At 43.6% G+C, this 19,750-nt stretch overlaps 1 protein-coding gene across 2 annotated transcripts in view; it reads right to left on the reverse strand.

Annotated features, from left to right (window-relative positions):
• Positions 1 to 19,750, reverse strand: part of NRBP1 (nuclear receptor binding protein 1) — a 79,634-nt gene that overhangs the window by 48,804 nt on the left and 11,080 nt on the right. For both annotated transcript variants that reach the window (XM_054022322.1, XM_054022321.1), the window contains exon 2: positions 19,319 to 19,555. In XM_054022322.1, the coding sequence (XP_053878297.1) occupies positions 19,319 to 19,534 (216 nt within the window). In that variant the 5' untranslated portion in view covers positions 19,535 to 19,555. The remainder of the gene's footprint in view (positions 1 to 19,318; positions 19,556 to 19,750) is intronic.

The raw sequence follows: 19,750 nt of genomic DNA on the forward strand, positions 1-19,750 counted from the left end.
ACCACCAGTCACTCATCTATAGCTCCTCCTACACTGAGCTTACAGCCTCAACCCCACTTACTCACAGGGTGCAATCTGAGACTTGGTTATTCATGTAAGTTATGGTCTGTGCCAGCAGAGTCTACTCTCTAAGCCATACGTGTAGAGGCAGACGAGGAGTCATGTGAGCGGGAGAGTAGGGAATGCTCTAGGGAAGAGAACTTTTTGCACAGACATTAGCTTGCAATTTGGGTTGCCCCATGGCATTGATTTGTTTGTATCATTTATCATATTTCTAGTTCTATCAGAGTCATGCCCCCAAGCAGATCCAGGGGGCGAAGAGAGGACACCCAGGTGGAAACCAAGCAGATGAAGTGTCAGGAGGGATTTGCAAAGAGTGATGTTGCTTGGAGCACAGAAGGAGGGAAGTCATTTCAGGCACAGGGAAATCAAGACAGTTGTGAGTGGGAGGAGATGCACAGCTGTCTACACAGTTGTTGCACCAATTTAAGTAGAACAGTTTGAAACTGTTGATAGGACCTTCGCTGGCATCAGTAGGTTTACCAATGAACAGCTATAACCCAGTGTGAGTGTGCCCGCACTAGAGATATGCAAAGAGTGTGCAGACAAGCTCTAAGGAAGCATCGAGATGAGTAGACAAAGCATGAGATGGATGAAGATGTCTTTGTACAGATAAGCTTTTAAGAGCCAAGGAGAGCCTGAGGGTGAGGGCAAGATGCTTGAATGCAAGTTAGCAGAGAAACTTGAGGAAGAGCAAGTCACAGCAGCAGGAAATGTTGCAGTCCCTGCCCTTGCCACTAGTAAGGTACATTTTCCCATGACATGCAGCAGCAGACAAGGATCTACTAGGAACGTGGCCTGCATGTCCCTGCGCCACAAGCCAAGCAGGTGGAACCACCCAGTCTGAGAAATATCTGTTGGTAGAGTTGCTCAGCAAGTAGGTAAGAGCTGCAGGAGGAGGTTGCTCGTCTGCATAGAATCCGGGAGTGAGAGGACTTCACCAACGGGATGCACATGGGAGCATCTGGGACAGAGGATGGTAGCCGACTACACATGACTAGAGTATCACTAGAGGAAGAAGGGAAACTGTCTACTCTGCAGGGAGTAGACTGGCTGCTGGCCAGTGGGAGCAGTAGACCATTCCCTAGGAGGGTACCCTATAACTACATACATAATATGCGGATTCCATGAGCCTCTATCAAAAGCTGAGTTAAAGGCTGATTTTCTAAAGAAAGAAAGAATCAGAGGAAAAACTTTTGAGATCAAGCTTTATAAATACGGCACAATAGGTTATGTACTGTATTAAGGGCTTGTTTTAATAAAAACATTATTTGCTATTGTATTTAAATGCCAGTTACCATCATAATGCAGCGTGATACAAAGCATAAGCAAAATAGTTAATTATCTAACAAATAAGCAATACATCAGTCACTGTTTTCTGCATCCTAAAAACGTAGAATTAACAAGAACCTGAAAATATTAAGCAACAGAATTGCTTAAATAAACGTATGTAGTTATACGGTACCCTCCTAGGGAAAAAAATTCTATATCAAATCTAGCATAAAGACTCTGTTTTGTTGTAAATCAACAAGCTTTAATGGTTGTATCAACCATTGAGAATGCACCTCTTTAAAAGTCAATTATTTAAATGCAGGCTTTCCACTTGATTTAAATCAATCCACCCTGATCACTGCAACAAAGCACTGGACATTTGGTCAGTACTGATTAGATTGCCTTCTCAATTACCTAAGATGACAAAACAGACTTCCTGTCACACGTTGCGTTCTCCTTGGGGAGGTGACCAGACATCACACCCTGCTTAGTTTGTGAAAGTCCCATGAGGCCAGACTTTCTCCACTACAAATTTGCTCACTCCTTCAGTTCCCTTCATCCTATGCCAAATCACAGCCTGTCCTAGATGTCTCAGCATCAACTAAAATGTAACATAGCTCAACAGAATGCCTGCTCTTTCCTTCCTATCACTACGGACAGAGAGGTTACCGACCAGTAGTCAGGGTGCCCTCTGCATATGCACACTTGTGGGATTGGCACCTCTCGGTGTAACATCTTCTAGACAGCACTGTCCTTTGGGGCCACTTTTCCCTTCCTTCCTCTACCTTGCAGATGGTTCTGAAGAGATAAGGGCCCAACCGCCTCCCAGTTCCTTCTTTACTTTTGGAATTCTTGACCTGACACTCTGAAGTGGGGGAAGGTGGGCTGAACTGTGAATGGGCAGAGAGCACGCGTGCGCGCACACACACACACACACCCCCCAACCACTGCTGAAATGCTGGGGTCAGGTCTGATGCCCACAATTCAAGGACGAGGTTGTTAAATTGGAGAGGGTTCAGAGTAGAGCCACAAGAATGATTAAACGATTAGAAAACCTGCTTTATAGTGACTGAGCTCCTTGAGTCTATCTATTCAGCTGAACAAAGAGAAGGCTACCTGGATCTCCGTACCTACATGGGGAATATTTGATAATGAGCTCTTCAGTCTAGCAGAGAAAGGTCTAACAATCTAATGGCTGGAAACTGAAACTAGACAAACTCAGACTGGAAATAAGGCATACATTTTTAACAGCAAAGGCAATTAACCATTGGAACAATTTGCCAAGGGTCATGGTAGATTTTCTATCACTGACAATGTTTAAATTCAGATTGGATTTTTTTTTTTTAAACTGCTCTAGGAATTATTTTGGGGAACTTCTCTGGCCTGTGTTATACAGGAGGTCAGACTAGAGGATATCAACAGTCCTTTCTGGAATCTTGGAATCTGAAGTCACTGGTAAGCAACCTTTTTCCTTCTTCCAGTGGCCTCTGCATATTTCCACTTCTGGGAAATTAGCAACCTGTACAATTCCTGCACCAGGAAGGTGGGTTAAGAATTTCTAAGTGAACAGGTATCAGAGGGGTAGCCGTGTTTGTCACTTTTTACAGATCCAGACTAAGAGTCCGGTGGCACCTTACAGACTAACAGACGTATTGGAGCATAAGCTTCCATGGGTGAATACCCACTTCGTCAGACGCATGCAGACCACCGGACTCTGTCGCTTTTTAAGTGAACAGGAACTACTAAACTGCCAAAATAAGAATCTGCTCTAGATGGCAGGTCAAGAGAATTAGAAGCGAATGTAATTTTGCTCTCCCAGCTCATACCTTAGTAATGGACATTTTTATTTCAAACACAAGTATAGCTTCAAACAATAGCTTTGCAAATTCTATGAAAATACAGAATCAAGGCCTGCAATGGCAGCTGCCTTTTGATGAGCTGAAAGCCTTTTTCTATATCCAGGTGAATTCACACCCAGGGAGTCATAGCAGGAGTGTAAAAGAGAAACGGGGGAAAGAGATAAGTTAGTGGCCTGTTCAAGATGGGAACAGATGGCTTGAGATGAAGTGGGGATGAGGACATGGACCAAATCACATTTCCCACATGGACTACAGTTTATAGAGGACTGACCATTTGGCCAGTATCTCATTAAGTCTATGGACTGTAGCTGTTGTCAGGTGTCTAGTACAAGTAACATTCTAACAAATAACAGTCCAGAGGTCCCAAGAGCTTTGTGACATAAGACTACAACCCCAAATCAAGAAAGATACATGTGTAAGAGGGAATATCTCCACCCTTCAGCACAGCTAAATAGATATGCAAAATGACTACCATCAGGTGGGCAACCAAGTGTACTGGTAAGAAGAAGTCTAGTTTCCTTTAGCACCATCAAGGCAAAGATGTTAACTCAAAATAACCCTAGCGGTGCATGGAGCAGCCCTTCCATTAACTAGGGTATTATAAAGCGAATGAGGACTGTTGTCCTCAATGTCACAATCCATGCAGCTTTAAGGAGTTTGGCAACCACTCCAGGGACCACACTGCCTTGTCACACAAGGCCTCTCTTCTGAGCAGACTGGGCCCTCTGGATGTCACATCTCTGATGCTTTAGCCCCAGCACACTATTTTATTGAAGTGCCAGGAAGACCATGGACCTTCCTCCTCCAAGTAAGTGTTCTCACCTTGTTTTAAATTTACCTGAGGACTTAACTCGTGACAAGGAGCAATGAAAAGCACTTCACTTGTCAATGGAGGGTTCTCAACTAAGATTCATCCTGTCAGTGGTTGGTGTGTAGTGCTATTCCTCCGTCACAGCACGACAACTGCTACCCACAGAATGACATCAGTATTCTATCACATCTCACAGGGCAAACGCCAGCCCTCTGACCAGTCCAACTAGTCCCAAGTATCCGTGGGCACTTTACATTAAAAAAACAAAACAAAGTTTGCTGCTTAAAGCGAACCCTGCTATCCTGATGTCATGTGGCTCAGATGTTAGGACAGCATTTCTCAAATGTGGCCACGGGGGTTTTTCATGTGGCCACAGCCTCCTAGGCTGTGATGATGGGGGGGTGAGGAGGGGCCAAGGCAGTGTTACCAAACGTACAAATATCACTTTTTTTTATTGTTTGTTTTTGCTTTTTTGGTTGCTTTTTTTAAAAAAAAAACTTGCTAATTGTTAAGTGTTTCTGTGAAAAGCACATTATTTGTCTCTATTCTGTTTAGGTCCAGTAAGGAATATAGACAACTAAATATTTTTATTATTGAGTCTGCAATAAAAACCTACATAAATAAATTACAATGATTTGGACATGTATCTGTACATATTTGTTTGTTTTTCTTAAAGTTAATTAAGTATTTAAGGAAAAATTGTCAGAGCAGCCACCAGCAAAAGTTGATGGGTACCAAAACATTTCTTGCGAGATCCCCTGCATTAGGGCATTCTTGTCAGTATCTGGACTCTGGTCCACAGAAAGGTTCCTTAGAAGCTCAATCCATCTCAGCTGACTGCACATAAATAGAAGCATACAGAGGTGGTGATCCAACAATCAGCAGGCGATAGTGGAGCAGACCTCAAGAAAGCTCCTTATGGCTAAGCATAAGAATGGCCATTCTGGGTCACACCAATGGTCCATCTAGCCCACGATTCTGTCTTCCTACAGGGGCCAATGCCAGGTGCTTCAGAGGAAATTAACAGATCAGGGCAATGTATTGAGTGATCCATTCCCTGTCATCCAGTCCCAACTTTTGAGAGGCACAGGTTTAGGGACACCCAGAGCATGGGGTCGCAACCCTTACCATCTCCAAACAGGTCCGTCAATGGCTATCCTCCCCAATTTTTTTTTTAACCCATTTATACTTTTGGCCTTCATAACATCCCCTGGCAAGAGTTCCACAGGCCCACTGTGTGTTGTGTGAAGAAGTACTTCCGGAGGAGCTAGTAAACAGGAGCAGCAAACAGGAGTTTTGCAAGGGCATTCTCCAGGGAAAGGAGGAGCGACTACGTGACCCCTGGGGTGAGTTTGCTATCTGTCTGTTGTTGTGTGCTTGCTTGCTTGCTTGCCGGGTGCCTGCTTGACTGAAGTTTATAGTGTTGTCTGTTTGGGGGGCTGTGTGCTGAGCCTAGCAACCTGCTAGGCAAGGCTGAGAGTCTCCTAATGAGAGTCTGGCCTGCCACGCTCTGATTCCTAACCCTTTAGGATTCCTTGCCAAGGGGGTGGCATGACTTTGGGGTTTAAAATGCCAGCTCATAAGAGACTACAAGAGCTAGCAAACAAGAGTTTTGCAAGAGAGTTTAGAGAAGGAGCATGAGAGCCAGATATACCTAACAAACACTCTCTAAATTTGGGCCAATAACTCCCCCCAACCAAACAAAACAAAAACAGCAAGAGTAAAAACAACGCACGCAGAAGTCCAGTAGAGGGGGTATCCAGTTTATTGCACTGAATGCAGCATGTACAGCTGGCCTTGGGGGCAGGTGGCATGTGCGCACATTCAGGGCAAACAGCTCACGGCCCTCAGAGACCGCATATGGTCTCCAGAGACCAGAGTGACTCAACTGGAGGACCTAAGGGAGACAGTTGTACATAGACAAGTCTTCCTGGGACTAGGGATATAAAAGTTTAACCGAATAACCAGTTAACCGATAAGCAGTCTTATCGGTTTCGGTTAACAATTAAATTCCGTGGCCCCCCGGAGCCCAGGACTCCGCTGCCAGCCCTGCGCCCAGGGCAGCAGCCGAAGTACCTGGCCGCAGGGGCGTGGCAGCAGGCCACAGGGGTAGGCAGCAGAGCCCCATGTAAAACATGGGGGGTGCTGCAGTATGCCCGGCACCCCTAGTTCCCCGGTTAAATGTTTAACCGTGTAACTGATAATATTTTATCAGTTACACGGTTACTTTTTTTAAAACCACTATTTACATCCCTACCCGGGACACAGCAGAGCAGTCCAACCCCCAGTCCAACAGCCTCTGTGTTGTTGAGGAAGGGAAAGTATTTGGGAAGGAGAACATCAAGCGGGAGTGGAGAGAAACAATTGCATAGTTTGAACCCTCCTTACAGATGATGTAATGGTATCCTCTTGCACTAAGTATACCGCTCGAGGGAACTGGACCCCTATAGTTAGGAAGACACAGATAATAATCGAGAATTAGAAATACAGATAGTTGGGTTTGTGATGAGCGGGAGAACTGTATGGTAAATTGCCTGCCAAGTGCAAAGGTTGTGGACCTCTCAGAACTGCAGGTCTCGCTGCATGAATGAGATGATGGTGTAAGGAGGAAGGATTCAGGTTTATCCAAAACTGGGAAACCTTTTGGGAAAGGAGTACCTTATAAGGGCAGGATGGGCTCCTCCTAAACTGAACCAGATTGCTGGTATATCAAATTAAAAGGCCATAGAGGAGTTTTAACATTAAGGACAGGGGAAAGACAAAAGATATGGAGAAGCAGTTCAGAAAGACATATCCCTTAGAGGAAGATTAATGGGGATTCTCTAAATCTCAGTAAAGACAAGAGGACAGAAGTTTGATAAAGTACAGATAGGAACTGAAGAGAAATAGTCAAACAGAACAATCCCACTGAATTACACCACATGAAGGCAGACAACTAAATATTAATCAATTTTATAAGTGCTTGTACACAAACGCAAGAAGCTGAAATACTAAGATGGGTGAACCTGAGTGATGTACTAAATAAGGATATTGATATAATAGGCATCACAGAAACTTGGTGGAACAATGATAATCAATGGGACACAGTAATACCAGAGTAAACAATACATAGGAATGACAGAATAAGTCATGCTGGTGGGGGAGTGTCACTATATGTGAAAGAAGAGTCAAACACCCTAAAAATCTTAAAAGAAATCAAACTGTACCACAGAATCTCTATGAACAAAAATTCCATGCTTAAATAATGAGAGTATAGAGGCAGGAACATACTACCGATCACCTGACCAGGATGGTGATGGTGACTGTGAAATGATCGGGGAGGTTAGAGAGGCTAAAAATACAGAAAACCCAAAAATAATGGAGGATTTCAACTATCTCCATACTGATTGGGACAGATCACTTCAGGACAGGATGCAGAGATAAGTTTCTAGACAACATTAAAGACTGCTTTTTACAGCAGATGGTCCTGGATCCCACAAGGGGAGAGGCAATTCCTGAATTAGTCCTAAATGGTACACATGATCTGGACCAAGAGGTTAATATAGTTGAACTGCTCAGTAATAGTGACCATAATGTAATTAAATTTATCATCGTTCTGGGTGGAGTGGGGGGAGGGAATACCAAAGACACCCACCACAGTAGCATTTCAAGAAGGGGAACTACACAAAAATGAGGCGGCTAGTTAAATAGTAATTCAAAGGAACAGTGACAAGAGTGAAATGCCTGTAAGCTGCATGGAAACTTTTTACCACCACCATAAGAGGCTCAAACTATATGTATACCCCAAATTTAAAAAAAACAAAAAACAAAAAAACAGAGGACCAAAAACGTGCCACCACGGCTAAACAGAGTAAAAGAGGCAGTTGGAGACAAAGACATAGTTTAAAAAATGGGAAGTCAGATCCTACTGAGAAAAATAGGAACAAACTCTGGCTAATCAAGTGTAAAAGTATAATTAGACAGGACAAAAAAAAAAAAAGAACAAAAAAAATCTGAAGAGCAACAGCAAATAATTTTTTCAAGTACATCAAAAGAAGGAAGCATGACAGACTATCAGTGGGGCTACTGGACAAATTGAGTCACTAAAGGAGCACTCAAGGAAGACAAGGCCATTGCAGAGAAGCTACATGAATTCTTTGCATTGTTCTTCCCTGCAGGGGATGAGTGATATTCCTACATCTGAACCATTATTTTTAGGTGACAAATCTGAGGAACTGTCCCAAATTGAGGTGTCAACAGAGGAGATTTTGGAACAAACTGAAAAATTGAACAGGAATAAGTCACCAGGACCTGATGGTATTCACTCAAGAGTTCTGAAGGAACTTAAATATGAAATTTCAGAATTAATAAATGTGGTATGTAACCTATCCCTTAAATCAGCCTCTGCACCAGATGACTGGAAGACAGCTAATGTGACATCAATTTTTTTTAAAGGGTTCCAGAGGCAATCCTGGCAATTACAGACCAGTAAGCCTAAATTCATAGATTCATAGATTCCAGGACTGGAGGGGACCTCAAGAGGTCATTGAGTCCAGTCCCCTGCCCTCATAGCAGGACCAAATACTGTCTAGACCATCCCTGATAGACATTTATCTAACCTACTCTTAAATATCTCCAGAGATGGAGATTCCACAGCCTCCCTAGGCAATTTATTCCGGTGTTTAACCACGCTGACAGTTAGGAACTTTTTCCTAATGTCCAACCTAAACCTCCCTTGCTGCAGTTTAAGCCCATTGCTTCTTGTTCTATCCTTCGAGGACAAGATGAACAAGTTTTCTCCCTCTTCCTTATGACACCCTTTTAGATACCTGAAAACTGCTATCATGTCCCCTCTCAGTCTTCTCTCTTCCAAACTAAACAAACCCAATTCTTTCAGCCTTCCTTCACAGGTCATGTTCTCAAGACCTTTTATCATTCTTGTTGCTCTTCTCTGGAGCCTCTCCAATTTCTCCACATCTTTCTTGAAATGCGGTGCCCAGAACTGGACACAATACTCCAGCTGAGGCCTAACCAGCACAGAGTAGAGCGGAAGAATGACTTCTCGTGTCTTGCTCACAACACAACACATCTGTTAATGCATCCCAGAATTATGTTTGCTTTTTTTGCAACAGCATCACACTGTTGACTCATATTTAAGAACAGGAGTACTTGTGGCACCTTAGAGACTAACAAATTTATTAGAGCATAAGCTTTCGTGGACTACAGCCCACTTCTTCGGATGCATAACATCGTGGCTGTAGTCCACGAAAGCTTATGCTCTAATAAATTTGTTAGTCTCTAAGGTGCCACAAGTACTCCTGTTCTTCTTTTTGCGGATACAGACTAACACGGCTGTTACTCTGAAACGACTCATATTTAGCGTGTGGTCCACTATAACCCCTAGATCCCTTTCTGCTGTACTCCTTCCTAGACAGTCTCTTCCCATTCTGTATGTGTGAAACTGACTGTTCCTTCCTAAGTGGAGCACTTTGCATTTGTCTTTGTTAAACTTCATCCTGTTTACCTCAGACCATTTCTCCAATTTGTCCAGATCATTTTGAATTATGACCCTGTCCTCCAAAGCAGTTGCAATCCCTCCCACTTTGGTATAATCTGCAAACTTAATAAATGTACTTTCTATGCCAATATCTAAGTCGTTAATGAAGATATTGAACAGAGCCAGTCCCAAAACAGACCCCTGTGGAACCCCACTTGTTATGCCTTTATAGCAGGATTGGGAACCATTAACAACAATTCTGAGTACGGTTATCCAGCCAGTTATGCACTCACCTTATAGTAGCCCCATCTAAGTTGTATTTGCCTAGTTTATCAATAAGAATATCACGCGAGACCGTATCAAATGCCTTACTAAAGTCTAGGTATACCACATCCACAGCATCTACCTTATCCACAAGACTCGTTATCCTATCAAAGAAAGCTATCAGATTGGTTTGACACGATTTGTTCTTTACAAATCTATGCTGGCTATTCCCTATCACCTTATCACCTTCCAAGTGTTTGCAGATGATTTCCTTAATTACTTGCTCCATTATCTTCCCTGGCACAGAAGTTAAACTAACTGGTCTGTAGTTTTCTGGGTTGTTTTTATTTCCCTTTCTATAGATGGGCATTATATTTGCCCTTTTCCAGTCTTCTGGAATCTCTCCCGTCTCCCATGATTTTCCAAAGAGAATAGCTAGAGGCTCAGATACCTCCTCTATTAGCTTCAGTACCAGATAAATTGGTTGAAGCAACAGAAAAGAAAAGAATTATCAGACACATAGATGAACATGATTTGCTGGGGAAGAGTCAACACAGCCTTTGTAAAGGGAAAAATCATGCCTCACCAGTCTATCAGAATCGTCTCAAGGGGTCAACACACATGGACAAGGGTGATCCAGTGGATTTAGTGTTCTTGGACTTTCAGAAAGTGTTTCCCAAGATCCCTCACCAAAGGCTCTTAAGCAAAGTAAGGAGTTATGGGATAATAGGGAAGTTCCTCATGAATAAGTATCTGGTTAAAAGACAGGAAAGAGGGTAAGACTAACTGGTCAGATTTCTGAAAGGAGAAAGGTAAATAGTGCCCTCTTCCCCCCAAGGATCTGCACTGGGACCAGTGCCGTTCAACATATTCATAAATGACCTGGAAAAAGGGGTGAACAGTGAAGTGGCAAAGTTTGCAGATGATACTACATTACTCCAGATAGTTAAGTCCAAAGCAGACAAAGGGATCTCACACAAAACTGGATGACTGGACAATAAAATGGCATATGAATGTTATGTTCTTATGAAATGCAATGCTGATAAATGCAAAATAATGCACATTGGAAAACATAATCCCAACTCTACATGCAGAATGATGAGGTCTAAATTAGCTGTTACCCCTCAAGAAAGTTCTTGGAGTCATTATGGAGAGTTCTCTGCAAATGTGCTCTATGTTAAAAACCATTAGGAAAGGAATAGAAAATATGACAAAATATCAAAGCTACTATAGAAATTCACGGTACACCCACACTATGAATACTGTGTGCTGTTCTAGTCACCCCATCTCAAAAAAGATATTAGAATTGGAAAAAATACAGAGGGGGCAACAACAACAAAAAGTGATTGGGGGCATGAATCAGCTTCCATATGAGGAGAGATTTAAAAGACTGGGACTGTCCATTTTAAAAAAAAGTGTTATTAGGGACAATAATGGAGGTCTATAAAATCATGAAAAGGTGTGGAAAAAGTGAATAGGAAAGTGTTATTTATCCCTTCAGATAACACAAATAGCAGGGATCACCCAATTAAATTAATAGGCAGCAGGTTTAAAACAAACATAAGGAAGTACTTCTTCACACAACACAGTCAACCTGTGAAACTCATTGGCAAAGGATGTTGTGAAGGCCAAAAGCATAACTGGATTCAAAAAAGAATTAAATAAGTTCTTGGAGAATCAGTACATCAAAGACTACTAGCCAAGATGATCAGGGACACAATCCCGTGCTCTTGGTGTCCCTAAACCTCTGCCTGCCAGAAGCTGGGATTGGACAAGACAGGATGGATCACTTGAAAATTCCCGTTCTGTTTATTCCCTCTGAAGCATCCGACACCAGCCACAGTCAGAAGATAGTACACTGGGCTAGACAGACCATGGGTCTGGCCCAGTATAGCCATCCTTCAGTCCCCCTAATGCAGAGAAGTTAATACCAAGTGACTCCACAGTAGACTACTGCCCTAGGGGGTGCCTCCAAGGATGCCTTTCAGCCTGCCACTCACACAGCACACCAGCATCTGGCCAAGCCTGTGATCACAGCATCAATTGCCCACAAGGGTGGTTGCAGGGAGGCTCAGGATTTCTCCACAAACACACCCAGACCCTGAGTGAGCTCTCCACTGTTGCCGGCTCTGATCGGAGGCGGATGCTCCTTTCCTCACCAATACCCGGTTTCCCCTGCAGCACAACAACAGGGTTTCCCCGGCAGGGAAAGCAGCATCACTGGGCAAAGGAAATTTAAGCAGGTTTAGCTTCTTAAGACGACGTCAGTGGAGCTCATCACTCGCAGAGGCTACAAGGAGAAAGTCCAGCACCAATATGCACTGGATGATGAGCAGTCCGTGCAATCACCTGTCCCACACTCACATTGCAGGCCCTGAGGACATGTGCTCTGCACAGCAGGCGTTTGGAAGGAACCAGCCTGCACTAGTACACCGCAACGGCCTGCTGCAGCCACAAGTCATTATAGGATTAAAGCCAAAATTTCTTCTACACCCTCCTCTTCATCCCCCTTTCCCCATTCTATCAGCTCCTTATCTTCCTCTGTGCATCATATAGCACTAAGCATGCTCAGGGCGCTCAAGTGATCTCAAGCCAGCACCATCACAATTGTTTCAATTTCTCCGTCATGATGAAACATTTACCAATCAAGCTAGCCCTTCCAAGTCTAACTACTGACCATGAACCTGAATTTTAGGGGCCACCACAGACTCTAGCTGCTTTCTGGCTGCATCATAAGCTTCGATACTATTACAGTATTCAATAAAAATGTAGATGCCCTTTCAAGGTGGCTGAAAAAACATCAGGCACTTGTGTGTAATTGGATGCAATCAGTGTCCTCCCATCTGGAGCAAGCTGAGAAAGCAACTTGGTTACTAGAGAAACATGAACACGCTGGCCCAGTACTATTTACTCCTGCTAAGTAGGTCAGCTGTGCACAGGGGCATCTGGTTCAAGTGCCAATCACACAGGGTCTGCAGACCCCAGTGTGACACCACAGGGCTGGAAAGTTCCAACAACAAATGAAAACTAATTCTGTTTTATGTCTACACCAGAGTTTTTACCTCATGTTAGTTGTCTGTCAATTAACATGTTTGTAAAGGCTAGTCTGGACACTAACGAAATGCTTGTTCCAGGCTATACCTGTTTGCATTTTACCCTCGGGAACTGCAGTCTAACTCAGGATAAGTCTTGTCTACATTAGATTTTTTTTAAACACATTTGAAGCCATGTTAGCCATGTTTTAGCTAGGCGAGCCAAGGCTAAAAGAGCGAGCTAATCTAATTTCAAACTTCCTTGGCTGTATTGCAACAGAACTTTTCAATCCTGATGAGATAACTTGACTGAGCTAACACTGAACACATCCTTTTTGTAAAGATAGGGCTTTAATGGACAAAGATGAATTTGTTCTGGCCCAGGGATGCAAACAAGACCCAATATACCATCTAGACAGTGCACTAGGAAGGCTGTAAATCAGCTAAAGCTGCCAAAGAAACATTGTGTGGTCTGCGGTTCTTGGTCATTCTTCTGTTTTCATTGCTTAGTGAAATGCCCAGTGAGCATCATGGGAAGGGAAAGGTAGTTTTTTAGTAACTGCCATAAATACCACGAGAGGTAAATAGCAGGGTCTGCCACAGGTCTGCACTGGGACCTGCGCTATTCAACATATTCATAATAAATCTGGAAAAGGGGGTAAACAGTGAGGTAGCCAAGTTTCCAGATGATACAAAATTACTTGATTATACAAAATTCCAAAGCTGATTGCAAAGAGTTACAAAGGGATCTCACTAAACTGGTGACTTTTTGTCCTAAGACTACAGGAGTGTTAACAGGCCTTTTCACCTCAAATGGTCCCTTAGAAAGTTTAGCATAAGTAGTTAGTACACAAACTGTTTAACTGTGTATTTAGGTGCGACACTGAGTACATTTCCCAGACCTGAGGAACAGTGCTGCCATATATACAAAATGATGCGGTCTAAATTAGCTGTTAACATCTCCAAGATGTATCTTGAGTGGTAAGTGTATTGCTGACACAGCTATCCACAGCTGGGACCCCACAACCCTAGCCCCAAATCAACCACAAGGAGCACACAAACCCTGTGGTGGGAATCTGAGGCAATTTTCAAAGGGGCAATTCTGATGAGAAGCTGCTAGGTAACCATATTATGCACCTAAGATCACGGAGCAGCCCATGACAGTGTGCGTTAACAATTCTTGTATTCCAAGGCCAGAAGGGACCATTGTGATCATCTAGTCTGACCTCCTGTATAACTATTCTAGACAACTGCCCCAAAATAATTCCTAGAGCAGATCTTTTAGAAAAACATCCAATCTTGATTTAAGAATTGCCACTGATGGAGAATCCACCATGACCCTTGGTATATTGTTCCCATCGTTAATTACTCATTTAAAACTGTAGGCCTTATTTCCAGTCTGAATTGGTCTAGTTTCAGCTTCCCACCATTGGATCATAGATTCATAGATTCTAGGACTGGAGGGGACCTCAAGAGGTCATCGAGTCCAGTCCCCTGCCCTCATGGCAGGACCAAGTACAGTCTAGACCATCCCGGATAGACATTTATCTAACCTACTCTTAAATATCTCCAGAGATGGAGATTCCACAACCTCCCTAGGCAATTTATTCCAGTGTTTAACCACGCTGACAGTTAGGAACTTTTTCCTAATGTCCAACCTAAACCTCCCTTGCTGCAGTTTAAGCCCATTGCTTCTTGTTCTATCCTTAGAGGACAAGATGAACAAGTTCTCTCCCTCCTCCTTATGACACCCTTTTAGATACCTGAAAACTGCTATCATGTCCCCTCTCAGTCTTCTCTTTTCCAAACTAAACAAACCCAATTCTTTCAGCCTTCCTTCATAGGTCATGTTCTCTAGACCTTTAATCATTCTTGTTGCTCTTCTCTGGAGCCTCTCCAATTTCTCCACATCTTTCTTGAAATGCAGTGCCCAGAACTGGACACAATACTCTAGTTGAGGCCTAACCAGCGCAGAGTAGAGCGGAAGAATGACTTCTCGTGTCTTGCTCACAACACACCTGTTAATACATCCCAGAATCACGTTTGCTTTTTTTGCAACAGCATCACACTGTTGACTCATATTTAGCTTGTGGTCAACTATAACCCCTAGATCCCTTTCTGTTGTACTCCTTCCTAGACAGTCTCTTCCCATTCTGTATGTGTGAAACTGATTGTTCCTTCCTAAGTGGAGCACTTTGCATTTGTCTTTATTAAACTTCATCCTGTTTACCTCAGGCCATTTCTCCAATTTATCCAGATCATTTTGAATTATGACCCTATCTTCCAAAGCAGTTGCAATCCCTCCCAGTTTGGTATCATCTGCAAACTTAATAAGCGTATTTTTCATGCCAATATCTAAGTCGTTGATGAAGATATTGAACAGAGACGGTCCCAAAACAGACCCCTGCAGAACTCCACTTGTTATGCCTTTCCAGCAGGATTGGGAACCATTAATAACTACTCTCTGTTATTACCTTTCTCTGACAGACTGAAGAGCCCATCATCAAATATTTGATCCTCATGCAGGTACACAGATTGTGTTTATGCATTCATCGCATTAGCCCTTTTGGCCACAGCTTCACAGTGGGAGATCATCTCCAAATGATTATCCACTACAACCCCATATCTTTTTCAGAGTCACTGCTTCCCAGGATAGAATCCCCCCAGTCAGGGGAGTATGGCTTCCATTCTTTGTCCTAGATGTACACACTTACCCATATTAAAACCTGTAATGTTTCTATCCTGCATTTCACTGATTCAAAGTGTTGTCATTTAATAACCTGCATAAAGAATTGTAAGTTCATAGAAAGAATCTGAGTTGGCCTCTGGCATATAGAATTTTCCCAGCTCTCTAGCTATCAATGTGGGATGCCACTATAAAAAACTTGTTTCCATTCACTCACCACTTTCAGAAAAAAAATCTTCCTTGAGCTCAGTCAAGGGGTATATATTTATGGGGAAGAATGGCTGAGAAACAAGGAAGTGGGAGGAAAACTACTGGAGAAGACAGCTGTGCAGCATTTTAAGACTTTTTTCCTCACTTGTGACTCAACCTATTTACTTTGCACCTACAAAGCCCTTGTAGGGGGTTGTCTTGTTGCAAGACTGGTAGGAGAGTGAAGTAGAGCACCATGTCTGAACATGTTCCCTTGGTACCCAATAAAGTGTACAGTAAAAAAAGATAAGCACTTAATAGCCATCATCATTCTATTAGCAAAGCCTAGTGAAAACCCGCCCTCCTCTTGGTGACTTGCCAGGGCCCCAATGTTCTCCAGCTGCTACATATTGTCTCACTAGATTACAATTATACAGAATTTGGCAGTGGGTTTTAAAGAAACCTAGGCTGTTACATACACCAATCTACACTAAAAGAAACTTATTTAGGTCGCAAAGTCAATGATTCAAAAGAAAGGAAATGCCACAATGAAGGTTGCCCGTGCAACTTTAATTCTGTTCCCCTATGCATATACATCATGATGTAGTCCAATGGTCACACACTACTTTGTTTCACAGGCATCTGCCTCTTAGTGCACAGGATGGATGATGCTCAGGGAATGAATCAGCTGTGTAATGACTAGAGTGTTTTCAACAGGATCGCTACCCCACTGCTGCAGAAATTAGGACGTGGTGTGTAGTGAATAAGAGTTTGTCTACAGAGAAATTAGCTGAACAGTTATTCCACAATAGCTCCTTCTGTGAACACTATATCGGAACCAAAAAGTCACTTTAATTCCAGAATAATTAGTGCACTTCCATAGCAATTTTTCTGGAATAAAGTGACTTATTCCAGAACAGCATCCACACAAGGAGCTATTCGTGAACAGTTTATTCTGCTACAGCTAGTCCAGTCAATTTCCCCATATAGACAAGCCTTAAGGAAGGCTCTTCTACAGAAAGAGTAAGGCTGACCACATGGTTAAGATAACGGAGTACCACCCAGAAAAAAGCGCGTTCTATCCAACCCACACACTTCTTAGGTGACCATTGGGCAAGCCAAGCCAAGCCAAAATTTGCATAGATAGCCACTAGCTGTGTGTTCCTCATTTTCTGGGTGCCTCACTTGAGACACATGGAGCATGACTTTCGGAAGTGCTAAGCACTCATAACTTCAGTTGAAACCAAAGGGATTTCAGCATCTCTAGCAGGAAGGCAGTTTGATCTGGAGGAACAAGGAGTCAGGGGGCCGTGAGTTCTAATCCTGGCTCAGTCACTGGCTCACTGTGTGGCGTTGGACAAGTCCCTTTTCTCGTTTATTTTAGGTTTCCCATCATTAAATATTGCCACATTTTCCCACCTAACCTTATAGAAATGCCAAATATTCTGGAAAAAACACAGTTGGAGAAGTTTGCAAGTTTTGGCCTTAATCGGTCTGTTTCTCAGTTTCCCCATCTGCAAAAACCCTCTCTACCACACAAGCATGCTGCAGAGAAATTATTTTATGTTTGTTAGGCTCCAATAGGCCAGTGATAAGCGCCACACAAAAGCCCATGAGGCTATTAGTCATTCCATGTGTGGATATTTGGGTGTGCAGTCAATGAGGCACAGGGCCATATACTGAGTTAAGACGTTAAACAGAAATACTGAACAGCTGCCTCATTCCTTAAACACCATCCATCCTGGGTGCTTAGGAAGATGGGGTCCTATGAAGAAAACAACATGTGCTCATATAACTGTAGACTATCATCCCACACGCACAAGCAGGCAGTTATGGTAGCATGCACATACCCTCCTTGTACCCATCGAGGGTATGCCTTCACTAGGAAACAAGTGTTAGCTAACATGAGATAAAATGAACGCAAGGCAGCACATGGTTTTTGCATGTACTAGCAGGTCAATATAAAGACTATGAGCAAGCCTTGGATTCACCTTGACCTTCTAACTTAAGTGTTAAAACTACAACTGCCTTGTCTTCTCTAAGAAGTTACCTAATAATACCTGACCTGAAGTAAGTGTGCACTTTTTTTCCTAGTAAAGCCAAGCTCTGAGACAGGAGGATGGGATGTGTCTTGCATGATCCTCAAGATTATATTTATTGTAGCAGACCACATCAGGGAGCAAATCCCAGACCCAAGGACTCCTCACAGACAAGTCCGGTCACCTGCCTGGAAGTCACCTCTGGTAACAGACAACTAGGACTGCGTGAAATACACGGGCCACAATGGAGAATGGAAGGAAGCTGGCGTCTGTGACAGCCCACTGGGGGCTTTATAAATGGCAAACAAAACCCTGCTATGCACCAGGAGCTTAGTGCAGAGCATGTGAGTCAAGTTCACATGGCGTACCCCTACTTAAAAGGCAGTATTTTGCACTGGCTGAAGTTCCAAGTCAAGCCCAAAGCACAGCCACAACAACACGAGTCCAGCCAGCAGCTGATGGAGGGATGGGTGATTGTGGTAACCTCCACATCAGGGAACGTCTCAATCACCAGACAAAGACAGCAAAACACACATGGGCCAATGCTCTCTGGATATCCAACAACAAAGGGCTTGATGAGACGTGTGCACTGATGCCACAAATACCTTCCCTCACTTTTCTGTTGCCCATTTTCTGTGCAGAAGTAAACTGCACCAGCTCTAACCCAACATGGATAAAAAGAGAAATAACCCCTAACAAACAGGCCACAGATAGGCCCCTGGACTCGATATTCCAGAGACTGAAGAAAATCATTTTCAAATGGGACTTGTGAATTTCTCTCTTTTGCCACCCTCCAAAGGGGATTAGGTAGGAGATAACTCCACCACCACATGGAGTACTATTCGGTAGCGCTCAGGTACATTCAGTATGTTGTCTCACTCTATTACACAAACAGGGGTAAAGCAAACTACCATCTGGAAATGACTATGGGGTGAGGGAGAGAACGATGCAAAGGAACCAACAGGAGAAAGCTACTTTGAGAGAGGTAGGGAACAGGTTCTATGACTGGACCACTCAAAGATGGCACCAATCTGTCCTGCTCACTCTGAGGTGGTCAAATGACACCCACAGGACGAGATGTCCTGGGCTACTCAGATTAGTTCACATCTAGCCGTTTCTCATACCGAAGCTGAGCTTCCTCATACCACCATTCTTCTTCCTGGGGAATTGTAACCCTGCACCAGCCCCAAACACTGGCTATACTCAAAAGAAAGTACAGAATTTCACCAGCTCACATAGGCGCCCACCTCCGATCCTCATCACATCCCCTATTTTCCGCGTTCCACCCCACCCCCCCAATAAAGGCCATTAGAACATAACATAAGAACGGCCATACTGGGTTAGACCAAAGGTCCATCTAGCCCAATATCCTGACTCCCAACAGTGGCCAACGCCAGGTGCTGCAAAGGGAATGAACAGAACAGGTAATCATCTAGTGATCCATCCCATCACCCATTCCCAGCTTCTGGCAAACAGAGGATATGGACACCATCCCTGCCCATCCTGGATAATAGCCATTGATGGACCTGTCCTCCATGAACTTATCTAGTTCTTTTTTGAACCCTCTTACAGTCTTGGCCTTCACAACATTACAAGTTCCCTGCCCCTTGCTCATTTGCTGGGCACTGACCTCTTCACGTCTCTTTTGCCACCGTCCACAAGGAGATTCTTCAAGGATTTCAGACTCATCTTCACTCTCCTCCTCTTCCTCCTCCTCCTGGGGTGCTGCCGGAGCTGCAGAAGTCACTGGTGGAGACACAGAGGTCATTCCTGGCCCAGAAGATGTGGATTCTGGCTTTGTGTCTGAACCACTGCTGGGAACCTGCTTGGCTTCTCCTTCAGACATGATGGGATGCAATTCTAGTACCTGGAAACCATGACAAAGTTCACATACCACCTCTAGTCAAGCACCCCGCCCAGTACTAGGGAAAGTGGAGCCCCAAGGACAGCCACTCTCCAGCTCAGGGCAGCTCACTCAGGAAGAAGAGTTTGACTTGATTCTTCTAAGACTTAGCAAAGCAGCACTTAGTATCTGACCACTGCTGATCTGCTTTGGGCCCAA

This window comes from Malaclemys terrapin, chromosome 3 (assembly GCF_027887155.1).
Source record: "Malaclemys terrapin pileata isolate rMalTer1 chromosome 3, rMalTer1.hap1, whole genome shotgun sequence".
Taxonomy (NCBI): Eukaryota; Metazoa; Chordata; order Testudines; family Emydidae; genus Malaclemys; species Malaclemys terrapin.